This window comes from Falco biarmicus, chromosome 2 (genome assembly GCF_023638135.1).
Source record: "Falco biarmicus isolate bFalBia1 chromosome 2, bFalBia1.pri, whole genome shotgun sequence".
NCBI classification, from domain to species: Eukaryota; Metazoa; Chordata; class Aves; order Falconiformes; family Falconidae; genus Falco; species Falco biarmicus.
Window position 1 is genome coordinate 95,539,320 of NC_079289.1, and position 27,142 is coordinate 95,566,461.

The following is a 27,142-nucleotide window of genomic DNA, read 5'->3' on the forward strand; positions in this document are numbered from 1 at the left end:
GGAAGGAACTTGTGATGTGACACAATAACTGTCATGAGATCACCCCTGGCTCAAAGGTGCCCTCAGCCTAAGGCAGATAGCTGAGGCATCTAACAGTAGTATCTGCTTAAGCTACAAAAATTAGATGTAGTTTGGGATTTCAAAGGCTTCAAAAGATGGGAGTGTTTCAATATGGTTTTAGTTGTTGCCTGGCTTAATTACAGTACTCTGTTAGCACAGGCTGCTGCTGGTTTCTTTTCCTAGCAGCAAATGTGAACGCACTCCTAATTCTCCTGAGAATGATCCCGTTCCCAAAGTCATACTCATGATAAGGCTTGTGACTGAAGGAAAAAAATAAAAGCTGCTCACAAAGTTATGTCTCGGATCTTTTCAGACCTGTAGTTTGATTCCTGAGACATGTTTCTCTACATTGTCTTTCAAAAGGTGTGCACCTGCCAGGCCAGGTGGGGCCAGCCTTGTCAAGATGGTCACAAAGGCCAGGAGGTTCCACAATGTTAAGTGAAACCACGTTACCTTGTCATTCCAGATAATCATTCGCCTGCTTACACATGTGCTTCTGGCTACAGAGTCACAGCATGAGACATGCCAAAGTCACAAAAAAGGGCTGTAGGGTGCTGTGGGAATAGTTAGCATTGGAAAAACCAGTCAGCAGATGTTTGCGGCATTTCATATGGTTCCTGCAGTTCTCTGGGATTCAGTGCAGCCCCAGTGCTCTGCATCATTAGATTGTAAATGAGATTGCAGAGGTGATGAGTTGTTGTTTTGGTTGAGTCTTTTCTGTCCTATATCTGCTCCTGTAATGAGGCCACAGTACATACTGGGAATCCTATGTGCTAGAGCATATGGTACCAACTGTGACGGCAGGAGAACTTGTTACATCTAACACTAAGACATTTTTTACTCTCTGCATAGGCTGTGCTACAGCAGCACAGAACTACTTGGAGTTCAGCGTTTACTCAAGCCAGTCTTAGGCAGTAGTTTTATTACACTGTGCGTACTGAACATGCATTTTTGCGGGGACCGATAGTGCTTGGGAATGGACTGGAGAGCAGCAGCAACACAGCACATTTTTCCTGGGGAGAGAAGCCGCAGCTAATTGACTTCAAGGCATGTGAAACACAAAGGCCTGCTCTCGGAGCAAGGGGAACTACAGCTTGCCCAGCAGAAGCTACAATGATCAAGCAAAAGCAACAAGTTTGACAGAGTTTCCACTTTCATTTCTTGAGCACCGGGGCCAGGGAGCCATAGACCTGAGGTCTGAGAAGTGGAAGGCGAAAAATTAAGCCAGCTTAGATAGTATTGCAGCATATAGACACACTGAAAAAGGACACTATTGAATGATGGCAGTACAAATTAGCAAAAATTTTGGCTGCAAAATTTAAGATCATTTGCTTCACCTGTCCTCCTTACTCCCACCGTGTATCATCTTACCCTTGGGATTTCTATTAGGACAAGAGTATTTCCACCTTTTCTTTGCTGATGAGAGCCATGGAGAGCCTTAAAGGTCAATTTATTTATTGCAAAAACAACATCCTGTTTTTAACCAGGTCCCATGCTGCTGAGTTAGGAGTGTCAGTGGTGAGAAGGTAAACAAAACAGCAGCAGAAGTGGGAAAGAGTCTCATAGTTTGAGGGCGGCATTCGAAGCGGGGCTCCGGAGCAGAGCAGAGACAGGTGGCAGGGATGCCAGCAGGGGGCTGGGATGGGGACCTGGGGAGGGACCACAGTGGGGGTGAGCACCGGGACCAACCAAGAACGAAAGGCACATTCATGGCACTCAGAGGTGTGGTGAGGAAAGAGCAGGTGGGAGGACATGCAGAGCCCTGGGCAAAGGGGGAGATGCTGCTACAGGGAGGTGGGGTGTAGAGAGGCTGTGGCATACAACATGAGTAGACCGTCATAGGAAACTGTGTGAAGACCCCAGCTGTAAGGCAAGGGGGGGGAAAAAGTGCACCTGGGTGTTTTTAATTTGACCCACAGTAAAAAAAAATTTACAAAAGTTAAAGCAAGGAAAGAATCAGAGCACGGGCTATGTGTAAAGAATAGAAAAGTCAGAAAAAACTTCAGAGGAATAGTTCAGATTTAATAATTAAGTCTGTATTGTAGGCCTGTATTGACAAGAAGCAAATGGTGTCCTTGAAAGGTGCCTTCTCAAATTATGTCTCTTTCTTATCAGTAAGAAATAGGGCTAAGTCTATTAACCTCCTCCAACTTTCTCTAAAAATGTTTTGTTTAATCTAAAAAAAAAAAAAAGCATATATTTTTTCAGAACATAAAGTTAGCTCAAACAGACTGAGAGTGCTTTTCCTTTTAATCTTTTGATTTGCTTAAGGAGCTGAAAAAATCGGCCTGAGGCTCAGCCAGAGCAGTTACAGGTATTTTGCAAGCTGCAAAAGTTCACCCCTTTTTAGTTAGTGTACTGGGGTACACTAACACGCATCTCTTCGTGGGGCAGAGTAGGAGCTTATGGAGTTACTGACCAGCACTGTATTGTAACTCACTGACACGACTTGGAAACGCGCCACGTTTGCATTGCTCAGCTAAGGACTCGTTCAGCACATCCCAAAGAGAATGACAAAGCGCTTTCGTACCCACGGGCTGCTGCCAAATGATCCTGAGGACTGCGCTGAACTACACCGCTTTGCAGTAGGGACCCTTACGCCAGCAACAGCCATATTTCAGCAATGCACTAGCAGTGACCTCTTGCTTTCAGCAGGCACAGCTCTGATGCTGGCAGAAGGCCAGGCGAGTGCCATATAGGGTGAGCTTTGCTGACTCACATGAGCCATACATCCTCCTGCGCTAGTGAAATCCTCAGCTGACCTGTGAACAACGGCAAAGGAGGATGGATCTATCCCTAATGCTGTAACTCAGAACTCAGCCTAGTTTTTATGATATTAAAATCTTTCCAGTTAGTGCAGAACTGCAGAATGGGTCTATACGGCTAAAATCAAACAGCAGAGCTCGCATGTTTCTAAGTTTTCAACTTGAAAGGAAAATGAGTATCTAAATGCAATGGGAAGAAAGTAGATTAGAATTAACAGTATGTCAAAATTAACCATTTCAACATATGGTCCATTGGATGGCCAGGACTTGTTACAGTATTCCTGCTTATACTGAAAATACCGTTAGTTGGATGTGAGCATGCAGGCAGTTAATGGAAAGAATGGGCGGACTGTGTTCTCTTATTTAAGATACCAAACTGCTGCGCGTGCACGCTTGAATTCTACTTTCCACTTTGAGCAGATACTAACTCACCATTTCCATTCCAAATGTTTATTTTGTTTATCTCTTCCCATCTTTTTCCCAGGACGCATGATTGTACTCAGAACAAATTCTCCCCCTCAAGCTCCACAATGCGTTAGAACTAATTTCTACAGCCAGAAGGACAATCTGTGTAATAATTTCTGTGTTATGAAAACATAGAGTGTACTGAAAGTTGGTAAAAATCGAAGTATTCATTCATTATTTGCTGTGTAGTCTTCTGGGAGATCTAAAAGCAATACATGAAAAGACTATCAGTGTCTCAGGAGGATAATGAGAACTTTTATTGTCCAGGAAAGAAAAGTTTATATTGAAGCTTAGTGGATACCAACGCTACGCATGTGAAGAGCCATCCTGTTTTAAAAGAAGACAAATGTTTTTCTGATGGTGGGAAATTTTCCTGGGATACAAGAATGATGTGCACCAAGAGAGCAATCAAAAGACAGTGTCTCACCAACAGTTCATGATCTGGCTTTCTGTCCTCACTCCACTTACCTGGGTTGGTCCAACAAGAGGTGCCTAGAGTTTATGTGACAAGATCTGTGATGCACTGGTGAGATAGCAGCTGCCCCCGGTCCCAAGTTTCAGACAAGGGCTGCTGCTGCAGTTCATGGATGCAGCACGTCCACAGCTACTAGTAGTGCAGCACCCGCGGCAGCCAGCTTCCCGACAGACTATTCCCTCTCTGCTTGAGAGCTGGGAAAAGTCTGACAGCTCCAAGAGACATTTCTGAATTGCAAATGTGGCTTTGAATGGAACAGACACATGTGGCCATTTATTTATATATGCTTAGACTGCTGACTTTCATTTAAGACTTGAAAATGAAATTAGCTTTTTTATTTACGTATGGGGGGGTTTTGTATTTAAATAAACTTAGGTTTATATTCTGGGGGAAAGAGGAATAAAGATACTGAGGCACAATGCTTTGCCCTCCTGTACAGCAGCTGACAGAATTAAACCTAGCCACATACAGGTCTAATCATTGCCACAGTCTGGACCGGTGTGACTTGGATCTGGTGCTCTTGTCTCCTTAGACTGCTTTGTGAGCGGAGCCCTGGCTCTGGAGCTCACACCACAGAGGTGGACATCTGCCTTGTCCAAAAGCAACAGGTGAGCAGCAGCTCATCTCCTTCATGGTTCTGTCTCACTTTATAGCAAGCAGTCTGGCACCACACAGGGACTTGGACTCGCCAGACCTACATCACTGGGATGCTGCCACAGCTCTGCGGTACCCAACACCAGGATCAGCTCAGCTGTCTCTGCACTGAGCATCTCCCTCCCCCTGCTGCAACAGTGAAACTGTAGGGAGTCTGCCATGCCAGTGCCATAGTCAGACACATGCCATGGGTTCAGCTTTCTCTCATTGGCTTCTTGTCTGCACCTCCAGGATTTTTCAGGTGTTTCTTTTTGTATTGGTATTAGGAAGGCTTAGTATTATTCTGCTTGCATGTCTGGATGAAAGGAATTCAGTGCAGCATTATGGAGGCATAATATAGCCTAGCTACACCAAATGCCTCTCGGGAGGCAGCGTGTGGTGGCCGTGGGCTGGTTTGTACAAGTTATGTCTTGGGAAGAGCCAGGACAGTGTCCAAAGGAGAAATCCAACCATCTGGAATCACTTCTGTGAAAGCCCATAATTTCTAAATCCCAAAGCTCTAGATCCTACAGTCCATGCACACCCAAAAATACAATTAACATTGACAAAGGAAATGGCTGTATCAAACAATCTTGAAAAGAGAGCTTATTTGTGTTAAATACAGATTAAATTCCAAGTTTAAAATGGCAATCAAGTTTTTAATTTCTCCTTTCAGCTGTGGTTTTGTAATAAGTAGAAAATAACTGCACAAGCATTGGTTAATTTAGAGAAGTCTGTTCTGAAGGGAGATTTTGCAAAATGTTAGGAGTAATAAAACAAAGCCATTTTTACATTGTGCCAGAAAAACGCCAAGTTAACGAAAAAGTCTGGCCCCAAGCTGGACCACCAAAATAGAAACTAAAGATAGTGCTACAAATATAGTCCCAGAAATTGGTTCACATAAGTTTGGTTATCTTCTAAGTTAAAAAAAAAAAAAAAAGGAATGATTTAAAAATTCTGATTTAATACTACTTTGGAAAATCCCACTTGTACTGCAAGCCATCTCCATTAATGCAAAAGCCAAGACTCACTTTTTTTGTTTACACACAACCTTTATGCATGTACAAGTTGTATGACAAGAGGATTAGAATGTACTTCCAAGGCTTTACAGTAAAGCAAGAGAAATTTCTGTGCAAATCCTAGATTGATCCATTTTCCTTTCATGGAGTCAACCCCCCCCCTCCCCCCGCAAAATCATAACATGATTGAGATGGGTTTTCAGTACCTTTTCTGTGTTACAGAAATTGCCATTTCTTGGAAAAAAACCAAGCAAACAACTTTTCTGATGCCGCAACTTGTTAAAATAACATCTTCAACAATGAAAACACTCGATTGGAACTACCTTTATATATAAATGTAATAAATGTACACAGGTGTGATGCTGAACATAAGAGGCCCATCTGTTGAGAAAAAATGGGAGTCATTTTTACACAGTTGCAGTAGAAGCAGCTTCACTTAAAACAGGTTGAGAGATACTTCTCTGGCATAATGCTGAATCTGTCAGGTGGCTAAGTTTTGGTTTAGAAACATGAGAAGTAGAAGCCTGTACTGTAAAGAACAGCACAGTGTCTCAGAGAACAAGAAACCTGAGAGGAACAAAATAAACTCAAGGACACAGAAGTTGAGCTTTTTTTACCCACTACCCAGAAGAGGTATCTGGAGATGCTGAAAGCACCTTCATCCAGAAGCTAGAAGGAATACTGGTATATTCGAAAATTATGCAGTATGAATAGTCCATGTTTACAGGAAATATTAAGAAATTGCACAAAGCCCTGGGAAACCATCAGACTACACAGAATCAAGAGTAGATAAAGTCCAGTATACATAAAAGTAAAGTAGCACACATGGAAGATAAACCATGAGTATATCTTGGAGGGCTTGAAATAGTTTCTATTCAGGGCGTCACCGTGGACTGCCCCTGGGAACAACTAAAATCCTGCTTCTTCCATCAGCTCCCGGAGCAAGATGAGGTCAGACAATTGTGGTGCAGCCCTGGCACAACACCACTTCATTTTATGTATCCCTCCCACGAGCCCTCAGCCGCAGTTCACCCCATCTCCCTCCCAGCAGCACTAGCAACCGTGTAAGTACTCGTGTGTGGTGTGGGTGCGTTTCCTACTTCACCCAAATCCTTAAAATGGACCTCTTAGGTGAAGGTCATTAACTAATACTAAGTAAACCCTCCCATCCTTTGCTATCTCAAACGGCTCACACCTCTTCACCGGCCCACCAGGGTACTGCTGGCTCATTGACTCCGGTCCTGCCTGTTCTCAGAGGGTGCAGCAACAAACAGGGAACAGCAGAAGATCGGGTAAACTGCCCTCTCTACAGTTTCCTAAACATTTCTAACCTTCACCACGATGTCTGAAATTGCTCTCCTTTTCACAATGGCATTTCTCCCACAGAAGGAGCTAGGGGGGCATACAACAAATCAGAAGAATAGGTCCTTTGCTTGTTGTTCATCGAGTAATTAATCAATAAGGCCACCAGAAACCTGTGGTGGAACTTCACAGGCATTAAAACACCAATACAGAAGTTAATTTAATGACCACTAGTACTGAGCAAAGTAAACTAACTAACAAAGCTATCTAGAACTAACATTTCAAAGCTTTCAGGTTCTTGCTTGACTAGGCCCAGCATTTGCAACATTACAACATTGTTTTTAAAACACTGTATCAAAGAGGCACACATGCTCAAGGCAACGTCCCCATCTCAAGAAAGTCACTCCAGCATTTTGAAAGAGAAGTAAAATATGTTTTGCTTTCTTGTGGCTTGTCAGGTTAAGCCACAGAGCCAGCCATTTTACCAGGATATGTTTTGTCAAATAATTTTCTCCTGCCAGAACCGAATCATCCTGTGCCCATGCCAGTCAATACACAGGGCATACGGTGACACACTGCTAGGTGACGCAAGCTATAGCAATAAGCAGATTTACCTTTTCTGGTCCTCCACCACCGTGAGACACAAACCCAGCTATAACCAACATGTTGTGGACTCCAGAAAGCTTAGTAGCATTCATTGCATTTTTCCAAGACTCATGAGGAAACATGTCCACCAGCCCTCCTCACCTGTTTCTTGGTTCCAGTGATTCCCTCTCACAGCAGCTTCACAGAAAAAGGTGTCAAGACTGAGCTGCAGGAACACCAGAAAAACATAAAAAAAGAAGAGTTTCTTCGTTTCCACGCTCTGCAGAAAGTGCAGGCTGGAGAGATCAAGAGAAGCAAAGAAGTATTGCGTATCTTAGAGCCTAGCAGTTCAGTTGTTGTGAACCAGTGGGGAACCACGTGGCCCATGACCTTGTTCTTAGCTTTTATCCACTTTAGGAAGCACTCCACAGCTTCCTCATACAAGAGGCAGATAAAGGATATGCTTAAACATTCCTCTCCCTTCTCGTGGGGAACAGCTGAGATTACTTACACTTCTAGGCAGTATGGGGCCACAAGCAACTTGTGCTGCTCTCAACAGTGTTCTAACATGCTTGAAGTTTGTTTTCAATGTTTTGAGAACCAACAACAACAAAAGTACCACCATGTTTTTAAATGCATGCTAAAAAAACCACAAAGCATTTCAAGCAATCTTAACACATAGGCAAATTGTATTGTTCTCCACCTTATTTACACTGAAAGATTCCATTTTATCCTTTTTCATTGGCAAACAATCAAAATGTTTAAAATAGAAGATGCATATTTTAGGAAATGATGCATACCAGATACCACCCACTGTCCTCTGAGAGAGCTTTGCAACTGTATCTTATGTGTTATTATTTGTTGCACATTCCAGTTACACAATGAAAGTACTTCTTGTGTCTTTTCTTTTTTTTTTTTTTTTAAAGCATGCTAAGGCACAAGAAGAAAGATCCTTTCAGCTCCCTCCTTGAGCTACACGGTTCTGTAACCAGCTCCGTGAAGCGCCCTCATGCTTGGTGGGTCAGCATCACCAGCAGCCTGGCCAGAGCTCCTTTTTTCTGTTCATATTTTGGCCTACAAAGCATGTACAGCAGTAACAATGTGCACGTTTTGGTTTCTGGTACCAAATCTCATTGAGATACTCTGCCCATAGCTTTTCCACTGGCCAATACCACCTTAAGCCAGGTAGCTGAATCTTCTTTTCATAAATGGGAAAACAAAGGGCAGCTTGGGTCCCCTAAAGTCTTTTTTTTTTTTTTTTTTTTTTTTTGCCCCTCAATGCCACCAAAATTATTGTGCTGCTTCTGGAAATCCTCCGTGATCTTGCAGGTGTAAACTCACTCATTTCTCTCCACAATCCGATGTAATGGCTGTGAAATTTCCCCTGTTATCCACCAGTACTTGATAACAGTCACATATCTGGCTTGGGAGACTGCTGGTGAAGGAGAAAGGACAAGGAAAATGAGGTGGAAAGAAGGAAAATTAAATGCTTCTCCTCCCAACACACAGCGCTTTGAGAAGCCTATTGCCTCAAGTCCCTCGTTAGCTGCAGTCACACCCAGCCCAGGAAGATACACACGGGCATGCCCTGAACAAAGACACCCTTGGAGATTTCACCACCTCAGACTGATCTTTATTTATTCGCAAGAATCTGGAGTTACTAACATTTGTAATCCCTCTCTTAAGTTCTTGTATATACTTCATTCCCCAACTTTAAGGGAGAAAAAAGCCTTTTCACTTAGCACTGCATGGATCGTCCATGGGATACACGTATACGGTAGGGAACCATCTGCATACACTGGCGGTATTCCTTCTGAGGATGTGTGTATGTCATTTGACTGTTGTGGAAGGAAGAAAACCAACAGAGGAGATAAGGTAAGTATGGTGGAAGATAAATGCCAGAACGATCAAGCAGAAGGTGGAAAGTTCAGACAGAGGAGGTATGAACTCTTGGCCCACGTTACACTTTTCAAGGAGCTGTCTCGTCTGTGTTTATGCCAGACATCTATAGGGGAACATACAGTCCAGGTCCTCTGCCACCATGTTGTCCTGCAGCTTCTCAACTAAGCAGCCCCACCAGCTAGCACCAGCACATCCAGCCTTTAACTGCCTGCGACTGCCTCTGCTGAACAAGCCACACACAGTCACGGGCTGAGACTTCATATAGCCTCATAATTCTTATTTTGGGATGATACAGGACATTTATGGACACTTTGAACATCAGCTATGCAGATGGTGCTTATGATCTCTGAAGCCAGTTTAAGCCATACCTGACTTTAGATTGTCAGAACTGCCATTTTAAGTGGCATTTTCTATATCTGCTGATGCAGGTGCAGATACCATGCTCGTATTACAAGGTTCAGAAAACAAAAAATCCTGACAACTGAACATGATCTCAGTTTTAGGCTTTGCACAGAATGAAAAAAAAAGAATAAGCTGAACAGTGACTGAGTTTTGTGGAAAGGATTTTAGGGACACAAATGTTTGCAATAAAAAATTCAAAGAAAACAGATTTTGTTTAGATGTAAACATTCCCCTGCTGCCCTGGAAATACTAACAGAGCAACATTGTACTGAGACATGGGCAAGAAGCAAGTGTTCTTTAAAGTAAAGAGAGAGCAACAACCACCAAAAAAAAAAAAAAGCTAAAAGCACTTATTGAAATATTTCAAGTTTACAAATATATAAGGTATTGTAAACATGTTCCTGCTCTTTAAATCTTGGCTGCTGGCTAGCCCATAGCCCAGTAAACTGCCAAACTGCAAAAATGCCAACTGGTTTTGATGAGAATTCCCAGAGAAAAAAAGCAAGAAAACCCCAAACAAATAAAATATATTAAAAAAAAAAAGTGCTGGACCCCGATTACATGGATACAAACTTTATGTGCTTTATGCATACTGAATTCCATGAAAGGGTAAAAGTCAAACCTGAGTGCCAAAACAATAGGAGAAAAGTAACATCTAGCTTTATAATTTTTCCAGCTGAGTTTTCAGGGACATAATCATTGTAGAAAGAACTGCCAAAAGCACTCCCATAGACATTATCAACTGTTGCAGTCCCTGTTAAGCATATGACCTAAAAAACAGTTTGACAACTTCACTAGGCAACATTTCCACAAACATCTAGGCTGTTAGCGCTGACTCACATCCCTGCCCTCAATGCTTACAACAGTCTCCAGGCTTTTAGTTTTGATTTTACCACAGGAGTGGACAGAAAGACCTGCTGCCAGCACCACCAGCTTCTCAAAAACACAGGAGCCTCATAGGCAGCCAGGGAGTTTCCCATGTGCACTCCATGCAGCCACACTTAAGAGACATACTGAATTTCTTCATGCTAGACCATAGCAACTTGGCAGAACTACCTACACGGGGGTGAAAGGCTCCGTACATGCAGACACTCCAGTCAGACACTGCCTGTACCCATGGCTGGCCCTCAGGACATGCCTGCCGTGTTCATCAGATTTTTATAAAGAAAGCAAGTTGGTGAGACTATGGGAGAGAGAGGAAGATGAGAAAGCAATGGTTTAAGCCTAACTTGAAAGTCACATTGAATAACTAACAGGATTTCATCACAGCCCAGAAGTAATGATTTTGCTAAACTGCAGATGCGACAGGCTACCCCACATGCAAAATGTTCTCCTGTCATCTTACCTTTAAAGACACATCATCACTAATAAGGCCAAACTACTAACATCACCTCGTTTTTTCAGATGCTCCAAATTATCTCAGACCTAATTGCTGCACACAGAAATCCCTTTTATCTGACTCTACCTTTGCTAAAGCTCAACTCTAAACTCCCCAGCCATGTCAGCTTGCTCAGACTTAAGTATTTTAATCTCATGCCTAAATTGCAATACCTTTTGGGCTGTCAAGAGTCACACTGCACTGGTTTTAATTTGTTCTTTGTAATAACAATACCTATCAATCCAGCACACGAAAAAACACATCCGTGGAAAAAAAAAAAATCCCATCTTGCTAGAAATCCCTAAAAACAGACTTAGCCAAAATTACTCCCTCAAAGTATGTGCTGCTTAATTCTAGTCAACTGTCAGAAAACTGTTTTCCGTAAGATGCTGGTCCTCCTGAACAAATCAATTCCCACGCATTTTACAAGTATTCCTACTTGGAAATTCCATCAGTCTTGGTGAAAAGCTTTGCTGCAACTTTGTACAAAGACACACATGATTTTTTGAGAGAAGCGTAAGAAATTGCAGCAACACTGAAAAGATGATATCCCCCCATTGTAAGTAATAGGACTTACAGAAATAGTATTAAAAAAAATATCCTGTGTATCATTGATTTATGCTGCAGATCACAGTTACTACAAGAGTAACAAAATCATGGCTCATTTCAACGTTAAATGTCTCACTGACACTTTATCTTCACACATCACTCAGTTAAAGGGTTGCCGACAACATCTGCTTTCAGACAGCAGGCATCTTCAGCATCTCCCTGTTGCCTGCCATACCATTTAAGTGACGGCAATTTTAGCTTATGATCATCAAAAATAATCTAACCATGAATCAGAGATGAACAGAAGATATGCAATTCTGTACCACCCTTTCAACACAGCCAGCACATTGACTCAGCAAGGACAAGACATCAGAAGCTGTAAAGGTAAGATTCACCCAGTGCCAATCTGCAAAACCATGCAGTAACAAACTGTTAAAATTTGAAGAAACCCACTGAAGTCCGACATTTTTAACAAGAAACTTAATGGACAAGGAAATTTCACACAGAAGCTTACAGCACAGCAACAAGGAGGAAAGCACACATGCAACAATAAACCCCAAAGCAAGGATTCACAAGTACCACAATGAAATTATTGTGTGGCTCAAAGACTGCGATGAAGGCCAAGCTTACGAAGAAGGAGAAAAGAAAAAAGGGGGGGGGGAGCCTCAAAACCACTGCTGCTAACAATTTGAAAGGCAAGTTTCTTTACGAAAGCAGGCAGCCATTTTGAAGCAGCCACTGACACTGGAGAGCAAGGCAAAGCCCTGGCAATTGTCTACAGCAGACACAGAAGACAGGGTGGTCCAACCCAGCACTAACCAGGAAACTAGAAGGTGACAGAGTGCCAGGAAGGGCACCAGACTGTATGAAGGCTGAAGAGAGTAACAAACCCAATAAATTCTTGGCAGAAGGACTCATCAAAGAACATTAGGAAGTGTTTCAGACTCCAGCTGGGTATGCTGCTCCCAAATGGCAAGAAAAACAAAACTGTTGCTGCTTTGCTGCTCTGAGTCATTAGGTTAAGACCCACAGTTGCGCAACTCATCAGTAGGACTGAGGAGACCAACATCTATCTGTTCATCCTTCTTCACTCCACATTCCCCGCTTCCCATGCCTCTCCCCAGGTTCTGCCACTATTACAGCAATTCCTCAAGAGGAGATGCCTGCAGTGGTTCAGGTGTAGCAACAATGACGAAGAAATGCAGCAGGGACCAGCAAGTAACAGAGTTCCAATTTCTTAAAAAGAAAGCAGGACAAGGGAAAAATAGCACAAGTGATCTGACCATTGAGCTTAAGCCTCTTCTCAAAAATGAAAGGTACTTTTAAAACTTATAATTCAATCTGTAAAAGTGCTCTACATTCTACTGTATTGAATGCAGATGTCTCAGCATTCACTGGATCAGAGTCCCAGTTTTGAGGCCACTAAAATACTGGTATTTCAGTATAGCAGCTATTTCATTTTCACAGATCAAGGCCTGATACCTATTGTCATCCCAACAACTGGCAAAGATGAATAAGCCATGACAACTACAGTTACAATGTTATCAAGACTTTATGTAAAATATTGAAAACAAATTTCAAAGGCTGGGTTTTTTTCTGTCAATACTTAAGATTCGGTTGTGCTTTGATAACTGAAACCCCGAAATTTTTTAAAACATCTGGTGACGGAAAAAATGATTACAAAAGGGTAAGCAGCAATATAAGAACAAGGGAGGAACAAAAAGGCTAAGATTAAGAAAGCATTTATGTATAAAAATTTATTTAGATGGAATCACAAACAGTTTAGTATCCATTTACAAACACTTCATATTATGCATATTATTGAAACTATCAAGAAAGGTAAAGGAGAGCAGATAATGGCAACTTTTTCCTGAAACAACTAAAGGCATACCCTTACCATCATGCGCGTTACTGGATCATAGTATTACCTTGATCATACTCCCTAATATGCAAGGGAAAAGGAAAAAAAGAACAGAATACCGAGATGCAGAATGATTAAATCGTGAACCAGTGAATATGATTTTCATGAACACCAGACTACAAAGGTCTAGTCTGATGCTCAGGACCTCAAGTATTCTATGAGGATAAAAACAGAATAATAATTTAGGTCAAATATGATCAAGAATTTTGTAATGTGTAATTGGGCTATAACTGATTTCTGGCAACGACAGCAATGATTAATGCATTTTTCAGAGAAGAATGGAGAGGCGATACTGAGCCTCACAGAGCAATTCTGTTGACAACCTGAGTTATTATACCACGTGTATGATACTGCTTCAAGTCAAATACACATTTGTGTTGCAGATATTCTCAATGAAATTGTAAAAGTAAACAGCTGTAACAAGACAAGTTATGATTTATTTTTTAAAAAAACAAATATAGTACATAGGTTATTGAAGTGTCCGGTTGTGAACTGCAAAGATCCAGGATTGCACACAAGTTTGCCCAAATGAGAAGGGTTAATCTGCACATTAAATTGGCTTATACTTTCAAAGTAGTATTTTAGGGCAGGGTTCTCCTCCGGGAGGACTGCTCCTGACCTCATTCAACCAATGTTCAATTTATTCACCTTCCTGAATCTTTGCCCTCTTTGGATAGTCTGTGACAAGTGCTGCGCTGCAGGAATTCCTGTTTTCCAGCAAACTGGCTTGCTCTGCAGGTTTGTAGTCCATTGTTACAATTGCTGATTGGGTAAAATGAATTTCCTACGTCTTCTCTAGCACAGCTTGCAACGCAACAGAAGCAGAGGTAAAAGAATGCACTAGAATACCAGAGCTCCACTTAAACACCAACGGAGTCAGGCTGTTGGCACCAATGAGAAATTCTGTATTTAACAAATCTGCAAATATTTAAGATCCAAAGTTAGTCAGTTTTATAAATAAACTCACCCACTTAGTCTGACTGCCATCCCAACTGGCCTTCTGTTTTCATGGAGTCTGGAAAAAGAAAAAAAAAAAAAAAAAAAAAGAGAATGGTCTGAAGTCATACATACAGACATAGATTTGCAGGCATGAACCTCAGCTATCCTACGTACGTGCCAGTTATCACACTCAAACTAAAACTAGGGTTTCTCACTTTGTTCCTTCTGTGTAAAACAGTTACAGCTCTTCACTAGTGCCTTAGAGAAGACAGCTAGCTTCAAGCTGTCTTCCTTTACTTTGTCTTTATTGGTTAACCTTCTGTGCAACTGCAGAACCAGAGATACAGGCGCTATTATCAAGCTGCAATTTAAGAAGCCTTCAACTGAAAGCGGAAATGAAATCCAGTCAGGCTGCCTAATGCTATCCCTTGAAATTATGAAAACAAAATCAGTTCAAACAATGTGAAAGAAAAGGTCTTTGTAAAACACCTCCTCCTCCTGACAGCATGAATGTGGAATTAGGTTCTGGCCGAAGCTGTGAACCCATGAAAGGCTATTCTCTTCCATTTTAATTCTCTGATTCTTTTGCCCAAACATGAAGGCACGTCTTACTTCTCTGAAGTAGTTTTATACAACATAATTAGAGCTTGCAAGGAGCTGGGGAGGGGCAGGGGAAACCCAGAGGTCGCCTCTAAGAGATCACCATTTCCTTGCTGCTGCCTTGCCAATGGTAAACTCCTGATTTATCCTAGGCCTCATCTACATTTAACAGCTGCTCAAACCATCATTTCAGTTAAGAACATTTTTCTCTTTTAAGCAGTTACAAAAGACTATGTGCTACCAATTAAAAACTGCTCTAATAATAGAAAGGCGGTTGAACCCACAATGAACAACTGCACAACTTTTGCTTTCCATTGTGCTGCTAAAGTGCTACTGTTTTTACAGACATTAAACTTTTAGTATTTTTAAAGTTACTCAGTTAAAATAAAACATGTCTCATTTTTCTTTACACAGTTTTGGAGGTGGGAGGAGGGAATCAATTCCACTGCTAAAAATCAACGGTGACATTTCCACGAAACCAAAGGGGATCGAGAGCTCTGGTGTACCTCAGCAGACAACAGCGCAAACCTCTGCACTGACAGACCGGCTGCGTGTGGAAGAAGTTACAAGTCTGGTTAACATGACAAACTGAAGATGCAGTCTTGAATGAGATGAAAACTGTAAGCCATTGCCCATCTGGTGCTCACAAAAGATCACAAAACAGTAACTGAGTAACTGAGCTGTTCCTGAGAATGGAGAAATCTAAACGGAGATATCAGAAAACGTTGCATAAATCTAGAGCATCAACCACAGAAGGCACCAAGGCCACAAGGCCTGCACTGGGACCTATTTATCTATATTACTGTGTGGTGTCTGCTCCCATTGTTGCAGGTTGGCTCAGTGAAGTCATTCTTGATAGGTACCAAAGCTGGGACTTGGTGTGACACACTAAACACTTCCAGATGCCCTGAAAAAGGGTCCTCCCTTTCCAGATCAGGCTAACAGAGTCAAACAATTTAGCCACTCCTCCGCACCCGCAATCTCTGGGAAACACTGAATCTGATGAGCTAGCAAAAACCCTTCAGAAACACAAAGGTTCTTCCTACAGTTCTAAAAAAGTTGTTTAGAAAGAAATAATAGCCAATATAACAGAATCTCCTTATCACCATCCAGCTGGCGTGAAACTCAGCGTTCAACATTTCCTGTGCTGCAGACTTCACAGACTACAGCTACTGGTATGAGAAGCAGCACAACCCCCAAAATATGCAGGCAGCCCTTTGTACCCACGGAGCTCGCTGTCACAGCCCAGGCAGTGGAAAGGGCAGATATTCCTATGTATGTCAGGGGTTACACCAATTCAGAGACCCTCGATGCCTACGCTGAAAGCAAAACCTTAACGTACACAAAATCCTACTTCCTTTAATCACAGACACCATCTTTTCCCACAGAACAGGCCAGACCTTGTGGATTAAGTCCACTAGTGGGTCCCAAACCAGGTTACATCTCCAAATCACAGTGAATTTGCAAGCTGGGGCCATTCATACTGAAGTTTATTCACATCAGTTCTCCTGGCCTCCACACAGCCTGCAACTACCACATGCTCCCATAGCAACAGAAGAGTCTGTACTCTTTGTCTTACATACGGACAACTGTATTGCTGAGAAAGTTAATTTTTTAAAGACAATTCGGGGGGGGGGGGGGGAGCGGGGGGAGGGGAAGGAAAGAAAACCAAAACACTTTTCTTCTACCATCTTCAGGAAAATGTAATTATATACCAAGGGAGGGAATTAGCGGGGGTTCCTAACTTCCGGTGGCCAGAGCAACAAACGCTGCTAACAATTACTTGCTAGGAACGTGCTTTTTTCTCCAGCAATGCCCACACCTCCCACGGAGGCCAGTCGGACACCCGTGCGGCCCCATGACCCACCAGCTGATGCTGCAGCCCTAGGGCTAGCACGAGCAACAGGTCAGCGCTGCGACACGGGAGCTGCCAGCCAACTCAAGGGCGCCCCGGCTGCCCCCTTCTCCTCTTCCCCTCCGAGGGGGCCCCGTGCCCAGCCAGGGGAGCGGGGAAACACGCGGCCGCCGGCCCGTCACACCTGGGTTTTCTCCTCCTGCTTGGGGCTCTGGGAGGGCGGCGGCGGTGGTGGGGCCGGCGAGGCCTGCGTCTCGCCCTCAGCACGCGGCTGCCTGCTGACGAGCGACTTGAGGGGCGCCATCCACTTCATCCAGAGGTCGAGGTCGACGTCCCCCCAGGGCAGGTTGGGATCCTTGGCCGCCCGCCGCCGAAAGTCCTCGTCATAGTTCATCCACGAGGTGCCCCCGTAGGTGGCATGCAGCTTGCGGATGGTGTCCAGGTACTTGAACATGGCTCCGCAGCGCGCCGGGTGCTTCTCGCACAGCACGCTGGCGTACACCAGGAAGGCCGAGACCCACTGGTCCAGCGTGTCCCCCGGGCGCGGGCCGTGCTCGGGGGCCAGCTCTGTGTGAAGCAAGGAAAACAGGTCAATGAACTCCCCCCGCCAGATCCGCTCCTTCGTGGCCTTGGCCAGCTGGTAGCCCAGCGGCCGCCGCAGCCCCACGTAGGGGGTGGCCGCCGCCTCCGCCGCCTCGCCCTGCCCCGCCGCCGCGGCCGCCGGGCCCCCGGCCGCGCCGCTCGCCGCCGCCGCCGCCGCCGCCTCGGCGCAGGGGCTGGCCGCCGCCGCCGCCGCCCCCAGCGCGGCCTGCCGCTCCAGCCAGCGCGGGTTAACGTAGACGGTCCGCAGCCGCGGCGCGGCCCCCGCCGCCGCCCGCGCCGAGCCCTCGGCGCCGGGCTGGAGGCGCAGCACGGCCAGGGCGGCCGGCGCGCCGGCGGGCAGGTCGCTGCCCTCCCGCCGCGGGGCCGGCTGGGCCGCCGCCGGCACCTGGAGCAGCGAGGGCGCCGCCCAGGGCGGGGAGCCGCCCCTAGGCCCGGCCGCCGCCGCCAGCGCCTCTAGGCCCGGGAGGCCGAGCCGCGAGCCGGGCGCCACCGCGCCGAGCACCCATCGGGTCTCGGCGATCCCGGCGCGCTCCCGGGGGCTCCGCGACCTCCCCTCCTCCCGGCGCCCGGCGAGCGCCGTCCCCAACGTCAGGGGGGCCGCGATTCCGGCCCGGCGCCGACGGCGGCTCCGCCGCCTCCCACGTGGCATCGGCGCGGCGGCTCCGGGCAGAGCGCGCAGCGCGGGGCGGGGCCTACGGCCCGGTGGGCGGGGCCCGGTGGGCGGGGCGGGGCTGCCGCAGCGGCACCGGCACGGGCAGCGGCACCGGGTGGCACGGGTCGGGCCGGGACCCCGCGGCTCTGCCCAGGCGGGCGCGGCCCCGGTGGGCGCGCGGGTTAAGCGGCGCCCGGGATGTCGCATGGGGCTGTGCTGTTCGGCACTCCGGTGCCGGCCTTGGGGCATATAACGTATACACACACAGTCTCTCTCCCCATCTCAAATACATATATATGACTATATAGTGTATATATACACACTATGCATATACACGATATATATCTAACCCCATATATATAGATATACATAGATATACACTCTATATGCAGTGTGTATATATATACATGCTATATATTGTCATATATGTATGTATATAAACCCCCAAAACTGGGTGCCGGCTCCTTGTGTGGACTTCAGTTACACCCCCACCCCCGCAGCTGCTTCCACAGATGCCTCTGCAGGGCTTTCTCCTCGAGGAGCAGCTCTGAACACCGTGCTGAAATGCCTACAGATGGATCGCTGCCGCTGTAATGCAGACAAAAGTTCTGAAAAAAACATAACAGCTCTTCTGCCTCCACAGAAAAACTGGAAGAGCTGAATTTTAGTTTTCAGTCTTTTTCTCCAAAAAATCAAATCCCAGGAATTACAAAGTTAGGAGTTCTTCTGCAAGTAAACAGTAAGCTTTTTAAAATGCTTTTCTCCTTAAGGCACGAAGCTGTGGAAGGTTTTGTTGGCGAAGATCAAGGCAAAGAAGACATTAAGTAGAAGCATAGTATCATTTAGATTGGAAAAGACCCTGAAGATCATCAAGTCTAACCATAAACCTGACACTGCCAACACCACTACTAAACCATGCCCCTGTGTCCCTAAGCACCATGTCTTTTAAATACATCCAGGGATGGTGACTCAACCACTTCCCTGAGCAGCCTGTTCCAATGCTCCATAACCCTTTTGGTGAAGGATTTTTCCTAACATCCAACCTAAACCACCCCTGGCGCAACTTGAGGCCACTTCCCCTGGCCCTATCAATTGTTACTTGGGTGAAGAGACCAACACCCACCTCACTAGTTCAGGTAGTTGCGGAGAGCAGTAAGATCTCCCCTGAGGCTCCTTTTCTTCAGGGTAAACAACCACAGTTCCTTTAGCTGCTCCTCATAGGACTTGTTCTCTAGACCCCCAACCCTGTCTGTGTCTGTTGTCACTTAGTCACTAGGTCATCTGCTGCTTTCAGCAGAAGTCCCACATCTTCCTTGTTTATTCTCTCACTGCTACTGCTGTGGCAGAAGCTGCTCTTGTTGCCCTTGACATCCTCTGCTGGTTTTACCAACAGCTGAGCTTTGGCTTCGCAAGCACCATGCTTGTATGCCCAGGGAATGCTTCTATAATTCTGTTCTATGTGCTAAGAGTAAAGATATTCCAGGATAAAACTGATGGCCGGAAAGTCATCGTTGTCAGATACACTCATCCCTCAAAATATTTCTGAATTCTTACTACATTATATATCCATGTCACTCTTGCTCATTTTCAGAAATACAGACTTGAAAAGTTGAGGAGGGATTTTTCAAGTTGCAGAGTCAGCAGACTACTGTGTAAGGTGGTGACAGGCAGTCAGACAGAACAAAGAATAAACATCTTCACTGGGTTTAAGCTTTCATATGACCATGCAAACTGTTAGGAAAGCCTTTCTGGCTGCAGAAGTCAGCACATCCACTGCCTGGATTGCTACCCCCAGCTCCAGGAAGGACTGCCCAATTCCTTGACTGCTATTGCAACCTTATGGGCAGCAGTTACATGAACAGCTTTGCTTTGGAAGAGAAGGGCCGATGACCAATATTAGATTAACTAGTGTTGTCTCACTATTCCTCTGCATGTATGGCTGCACAGCAGGTATCTTGTGTCTGGAGGTTACTGCTAAGGTTTGGGGACTAGAACTGTCTTTTTGTTCTGTGCTTGCACAGTGCCCACCAGAGCCCCGGAGCCCAGCTGCATGGCTGGTGCTGCCAGGTCTCACAATAATGCAGGTCATAGTGCTAATAAACAGCAACTTTAACAATAATCACTAAGTGCTTATACAGCTGTTGTCCCTGAAAGATACAGATAGCAACTCAGACAGGCAGTGAAACTGTCTACACGAAGCACCTCTATATGTATTTACTCACTGAATTGCAACTGTGATTCTCCAGGTCTCTGTGTCATTAAAACTATACTCCAGTTTTTCATGAGGGCTCTCATGGAGAAAACCAGCTGGGCAATAGTAAAAAAAGCAGGTGGAAATAAGAATGCTTTGTTCCCACTTAGAGTAGTTACTCATAAGCTGACATATGCTCCTAACATTGCACTTACCTGATAGTTTCTGTCTCTCTTCACAGGTTGTGTATGCAGTGTGTAAAGACCTGAGTCTGCACTTGGAGGTTTGCCTGCTGGCAGCTGGCTGTGCCCAAGAGTATCAGATCTTCAAAGTGGGCAACACACCTTACTGAGAACAGCCAAACTGTCTCCAGCGGATTTTGGAGGCAGGAGTCACTGTCCTCTCCTCTCCTCTCCTTATGTGATGAGCTCCTCACAGCTCTGAATTTCCCCCTCTGCTTTTTTCCTTCTGTCTTCCTGTCCCTTTACGTTCCCACGATACATTTGTAGAGGACAAAAAAAAAAAAAAAAAGTGAATAGTTGGAGCCACACATCTGTATAGCTGTAGTGTAGACGTGTCTCCCTCAACCAAATTGCTCGCATGGGCACAGAACCACAGAAACAAACTCAGAACATTGTTTTATGCTTCAGACCTTTTTAGTCTCAAGCATGAGACCCTATTGAAGGCATTAATGAGGAGGAAAAATGAAGCTTTAAACAGAAACAGCTGCAACCTTAGCTGTGGAGGAGCTAGCAGGCTTTGAAATTAGGCAATAGAACAGTTCATTAAAATAAGGGAGAAAAGCTCCTTTTCAGACAAAAAAAAAAAGGGGGGGGGGTAGGGCGTGGGAGAAAAAAAATCCCATTTGGAAATACTGCATAAAACCAGAACACCTCCCTTTGAAAGTGGATGGGCTAGCGTGCCGGTTCTCTCTATGAACCTTAACTAATGCCACAAAGGAAAGAACTGTCTGCTCCCTCTGTTGATGAAACTAGAAAACGCTGCCATGGTGCACGTAACCTGCACAGACTCCAGGATGCCTGGGAGGACAACACAACCCTGCAACAGGGTTTGAGGAGAAAACGCAGCATAAGGAGGAAATGACCCTTGTGTTGTGCTCAAACGCTTTTTTTTTTTTGCTTTTTTTTTTTTTTTTCTCAAAATAGCCTGTCTTTTTCTAAGGAATTTGAATTGTTGTCTGCGATGCTTCTGTGGAGATAGTGGAGCTGGTGGTTTATCAGGTCAAAAGAGGGGTGCTTAGGCCCTGTGGAATCAGTAGTCTACCGGTGATTTCATCTGAGATGGGGGATTTTCAAGAATTGCACTAGTTCTTGGCTAGTCTGCCCTTAGGTGCCTTCCACTCCTTCACTAACTAGAAGTATAGTTCTAGAAGCAAAGCAGGATATGGGTTTGTGTGTTTTGCTTTTCATCTAGAAAAACATAATGGCTGTAGTCTTCACTGACAAAAGAGCAACAGCTCTGAACTGACCCATGAAGCTAGCGGTTAGCTGCAGCTTACTAAAGTTGAAACGCTACATGAATGACGGTGTGGGGCCTGCAGAAAGAACCTGACAAGCGCTGCCATTGAACTGCTTCCAGTGAAGGGAGGACTCTAATGTTCCCAGCTGGGAGATGGGGGCAGGAGTTGGATCCTGTGGCTGAGGGACTGTTTCCTCCACTCCAGGTGGGGAAGGAGCTGGCTGGCTGGCTGCCAGCCTTCATGGGGCTGTGCGGTATTCTTCCCCTGCATGCATTCTGTTGCTGCGTTTCTTTATGGTTTTGGCTTTCCCAAGTTTGTTCCTTTCCCCCGATAAAGGTTTCTTTCCCTATGCATGGTGAGAAAGCACCGAAAGTCGCTACAGAGGATCAAGCAAGTTTATCTATTTCTCTTGAGGAGGCTTGGCTTCATTGGCCCCACTCCTTTATTTTCTGCTGCCATGAGGTACCCAGCAGAACAGTTACGGGCCTTGTGTGCCCCACGCTGCCTGTGGGACTCCTGCCCACGGGCCTCTGTGTGGGGTTATTCTGCGAAGACTGTCAGACAGCAGTAGCAGAGCGGAGCGTGCCCTCAAAGCAGGCGTTCGTTGTGGTTGAATACATAAAACCATCTTCTCAAATTGGCACGGGATGGGAAGAGACTTGGGCCAGAGCACCCGGTGCCGGTTGCCCAACAGACGCGTGCTGTACACCACCCGCACCCAGCCCATCGCCGTAAGCTTTCACAGAAGACAGCAGCTCTCCCCGACGCCGCCGGGGAGGTTACGGGAGCCCCCCCAGCCACAGCCCAGCACTCCCCGCCATTCACCAGCGCGACGGGGCTGCGGCGCTGGGCTGGGCCGGGTCAGGCCGGGGCTCTCCCCGGCTGCGCCGCCGCGGCGGTGGCTCCGGCACGGGCACAGCTGTCCCGCTGCCTCCCCACAGCGCAACGCGGTGCGGCCGCAGCGCCCCGTCGGGGCCGCCCGGGGCAGCTCCCGGGAGCCGCGGCCCGGGGGCCCGCGCAGCGCGGCGGGGCCGGCGCGTCCCCGAGGTGGGCGCCCCGCGGCGGGGAGCGGGGCACAGCGGGCCGGCTCTCCTCGGCCCGGGGGCAGGCGGGCGGGCCCTGCCACACCGGCCGGGTGGGGGGGCGGCCGGCGGCTCCCCCGCGCATCGCGGCCGAGGGGGGAGTGACTCTGGCAGGCGGCGGCGAGCCGAGATAAAAGCTCCGCTGCTGCCTCCTTCCCTCCCCTTTTCTCTCGTAACTTTTTTTTTTTTTTTCTTTTTTTCCCTCCCTCTCCCTCCCAGCAAAGTGACCGCGGCGGCGGCAGCCCGGGAGCAGCCCCAGCGCCGGCCGCCGCCATGAGCCCCCCGGTACCGCCGTCGGGCCGCGCCGCCGGGGGCTGAGCCCGGGCGCTGGGGGACGCCCCGAGAGCCGCGCCGCTCCGCGCCCCGCGGCGGGGGCCGCAGGCAGAGGCAGCCAGATCCCCGGACCCCCGCCGCCCCCGCCGTGCCCGAGGCTGCGACCGCCGCGATGTCGGCGCAGAGCCTGCTGAGCAGCGTTTTCTCCTGCTCCTCCCCGGCCGCCGCCGCCCCCGGCACCGCCAAGAGCCTCTCCAAGCGGAGGCTCCGCCAGACGCGCAGCCTCGACCCCGCCATCATCGGCGGCGGCCGGGAGGACGGCGAGGGCGCGGGACGGGCGCCGCGGGCGCGGGCCACCGGCAGCCCCCCGGGGGAGCGCCGCCGCCCTCGGGGCGCCCCGCCGCCGCCCGGCGCCTCCTACTCCAGCCCCAGCACCCCGCTGGAGCGCTCTCCGCCGGGCAGCGCCCTCTTCGACGAGGAGAGCCCCCGCGGGAAGCGGAGCCCCGGCTGCGAGCTGCCCTTCCTGGCGCGCACCCCCTCGGCCTCGGCGCTGAGCGGCCCCGCCGGCCCCGCCAACAGCATCTTCTCCTCGCCCCGGCGCTGGCTGCAGCAGAGGAAGGGGCAGCCCTCGCCGCCCGAGCCTCGCCCCGCCGCCTACGTCGTGTGGAAATCCGAGGTAGGCCCGCCCGCCCCCGGGGGACGGGCACCCGCCGCGCCGCCCTCGCCCTCGCCGCCGCTGCCCGCCCCGGCGAGGCAGCCGGAGCTGCCGTGCCGCCGGTGGCCGGGACGGGGTGGCCCCGCGGGGGCGCCGGCTGCGCCCCCCTCGGTGGTGCCCGCGCTGCCGCCGCCGTGCTGCCGTGCTGCCGTGCCGCCGCCGTGCCGCCGTGGGCAGCGGGCGCGGGTGCTAGCGCCGAGCGCGGGGACCCGCGGCGCTGGTGGGGCGGGCGGCGGCTCTGGATGTGCCCTCGACGGGCTCCGTTTATAGTTGTCCTGGGCATGTAAAACCGCCCCCTCCCAGTTTCACACCTCGTAAACTGAAGTATGCGATGGCTTCCAACAAGATAGACAAATTATTTTTCATGTGCACACCCAGTGGGCTGTGATTTATTTGACAACATACATGTGTCAAAACCACATGAGGAGCGATCGTATTCCAAGACAAATCCAACTTTGCAGTGCAAATATTTATTCTCTTAACTTGGATGTCGTCGATGTTGGGCTGCAGATACCATACCACGTGGACGAATGTATTCAAGGAATGTGGCATTGTTTCTTGATAGCAGTTGCTCGGCGAGTTGGTTCTGCGCAGCCCTTTGTAGCAGGAGAAGAAGGAATTTTTTGTTTGAAGAAATTCTCTGTCCTGTCTGTAGCGATGAGGTTTCCTGCTTATCTGTTTAGTAGTTCCTCCTGGAGCTTTTGCGTTGGGGTTGGAAGGCAGCCTTTTCCTTTTAATTCCATTTCCATTTAAGATGTATTTATTTTAAGCAGCCAATGCCCACTAGATCTATCAACAAAACAACCCCGCTGTTTCAGTGGGATGCAGATGTCCTTGAAAAATTGTTATCTGACACAGGGATCTGGGATCCAAAGCCAAACTAGGCACCATGATGGCACAATATTAGGAAAAGTAGTTTTTGGGCAAAGGCTGCCGCTCACCCTGAACAAGCCCCCACGTCCTGCTGTTAGCTTGGGGCATAAAAGTTGTTGACAACTGCCCATTAGGATGGAGCATCAGCACTTGGCTGGCGACTTTGGCCACGGCGCTGGCTAATGTTGAAAGAGGCAGCAAAGATTTTTAACAGTTTTCAAAAATGGATTACTATTAAGTCTTGTGATCAGAAGTTACTCTTAGCTGTTTCATCTTGTTCCTCAAATTTTAAGATAGTTAAAAGTTCAAGATTTCAAAGAACTTTGTGGGGGCAGCAGTGACAGTGACAAAAAGCCGCCAGTGAGACAGCGGGCAGTGACCTTTAGTTGGCTGCTTACCCACTTACAGTCTGATAAGGAACATCAAAAAGTGTTAAGATAGGTAAGATTTCCCGTGCAGTTTCCTGACTGAGTCCAACACTCAGAGCATGGTCTCTGACCTGCGAATGTAAGCGGATCTCCCTGTTTTCACTGAACCCATGTGAAGATGTTAGACACTCAGGGCGTATTTTTTCAGATCTTTATGTTGTCAAACCACATAGCGCAGCACATCTTCAGACTGCAAATTCAAAAGTACGATTTTGTTCCTAATTTGGTGTGTGTCTAGCATTTTTAAATAGTTAAATATTTTTGGGGTGTGTGTATTATATTGCTAATGATTGCAGTATAGTGATGTAATTTGTAGTTAAATTTGATTCAGCACGGCTTCGTGTGGTGTTACTGTTCTCTTACAAATTGTTGTTTACTTGGCGTTTCAACCTGGGTGAGTGTCTTTCATATATTTAAGAAATGGGTGTTTACAGTAACAAAGTATGGTCTTGTATTTTGGACATATCTTTCCTATTGGTGAGACCTGATTTTTAGAGTAATCGAGGCATATGTGTGAGTGTTGTTTAAAAAAAATAATCCCCTTTATGTTAGGAAAAAACCCAAAACAACGTGTGATACTGTTGTAAGAGAACTGTCTGGGGAAGGTCTGAGCCCAGTGCCGTCACGACAAGCGAGTATCCGCATCTCTATGCTGGGTCCCCGTGCCTGGGCTGGACAGGTGGCCAGGCAGCCCCTCTCCATGAGCCCCCAGTTGGGCACAAGTGTCGTGGTGGCTGTTGTCCCAGCAGTCACAGTGGTGGTGCTGCACTGCAGGAGCGGGGTGTGCTGCACCTGTAGCTGGACTCGCATCGTCATTGTGGATTTGTGGCACTGCGTGTCAGTTGCCATAGAACTTGATACCTGCTGGTTTCAGAGTTTCTGTTTTCAAAGCATTATACAGATATTAACTTAGTTGTAACTATCAGCAATGGCATGTATAAATTGTTTGACTCTATATTTTAAAAGAAACTGCACATACATAATTTTGATCAAATTCCCCCTCTTATTGCAGGCATGCATCCTAATGGTCATTCAGTTTGGTTTTGTCATAAAACAGCATTGTTCATAAAGGATTTAGTTGTTTGCTTCCTGTTTAGTCTTTATTGGAAAAAGACTTGTTTGGTTTTTAGGAAGTGAAGGATTCTCTGCCTCTGGGGCTTCGCCCTAGCTGTGGCAAAGCGCGTGTGCTTGAGGAGGTGAAAACCCCCCACATTTCACTGGGTGAAAAGGAAATTACTATTTACAGTACTGTAAGTTTCTAAGCTCCCATTATCCAAATTATGGCATTCTTGATAGGAAACCTGTAGTTCTGCTTTTTTCAACTTAGAAAATGAAATACATCAGAACAATGATTTTACTCAGCTGTAAAAGACAACTGAATAGATGGCTACAGGCTGAAAATGAACATGGAAGGTTTTGGTTTGATTACATAAAATTCCCATCCTTATTAGCTGGAGGATAAAAGAAGTGTTCACTGCAAAATCTGTTTTCTTTACCTTCATTCCAACACCTTCAGTATAATTTCACTTTCTGGAAAATCTTCGTCTAAAACCACTGTGCAAGTAACAGGGTTATGCACTAAAAGTGGTATTTTAGGAGATACACGTGGGAATTATTTTCTTCCTCCTACTTTAATGCCATGGAGATTTTCTCTTCAGAACCTGCCAAAATAATAAGTTCTGCACAGAACCTTCTTGGCCTGCCCCAAGCTGGATCTGTGGCAGTGTCTGGAGGGAGATGGTGGCGATGTGGTTTGCAGCATGCGTTGGCACACCCTGGGGCAGCCTGGTGCTGCAGGGCGGCCGGGGTGGCACCACCAGGCACAGCCGGATTCAGGTTTTAAAGTGTGCACCGAGCGCTCCCTTGCCAGCTGATCTGTGATTTCTGTATATGAGACCAAAATGTCCATAATAGTTTTCATCTGAGGCCAGGAGAAGGATGGATTGTTTGTTTTATTTTTTTTTTTACTGCCCTTTGACTCTTCAGCATTTTATA

General features: G+C 47.0%; 2 protein-coding genes across 3 annotated transcripts in view; one reads left to right on the forward strand and one right to left on the reverse strand.

The window, feature by feature from the left end:
- Positions 1-8,925: 8,925 nt before the first annotated feature.
- Positions 8,926-18,369, reverse strand: LOC130144128 (transcription initiation factor TFIID subunit 4-like). Of its 2 annotated transcripts, none has more exons than XM_056327313.1 (3): positions 17,035-18,369; positions 14,424-14,471; positions 8,926-9,142 (listed from the first exon to the last, which is right to left on the reverse strand). In XM_056327313.1, the coding sequence occupies exons 1-2, from the start codon at positions 18,352-18,354 to the stop codon at positions 14,463-14,465; spliced, it is 1,329 nt and encodes a 442-aa protein (XP_056183288.1). In that variant the 5' UTR covers positions 18,355-18,369; the 3' UTR covers positions 8,926-9,142; positions 14,424-14,462. The 2 variants fall into 2 exon arrangements, with proteins under 2 accessions (XP_056183288.1, XP_056183287.1); XM_056327312.1 differs by lacking the exon at positions 8,926-9,142 and adding an exon at positions 13,278-14,337.
- Positions 18,370-23,096: 4,727 nt separating this feature from the next.
- The window catches only part of ARHGAP6 (Rho GTPase activating protein 6), a 336,203-nt gene continuing 332,157 nt past the window's right edge, over positions 23,097-27,142 (forward strand). Inside the window, exon 1 of the mRNA XM_056328242.1 lies at positions 23,097-23,807. Coding sequence (XP_056184217.1) covers positions 23,304-23,807 — 504 coding nt within the window. The 5' untranslated portion in view covers positions 23,097-23,303. The remainder of the gene's footprint in view (positions 23,808-27,142) is intronic.

What these genes read in the sequence shown, in the direction of transcription:
- LOC130144128 (XM_056327313.1), bottom strand. Translation starts at nt 18,354, where the DNA reads ATGCCCCAAGGCCGGCACCGGAGTGCCGAACAGCACAGCCCCATGCGA.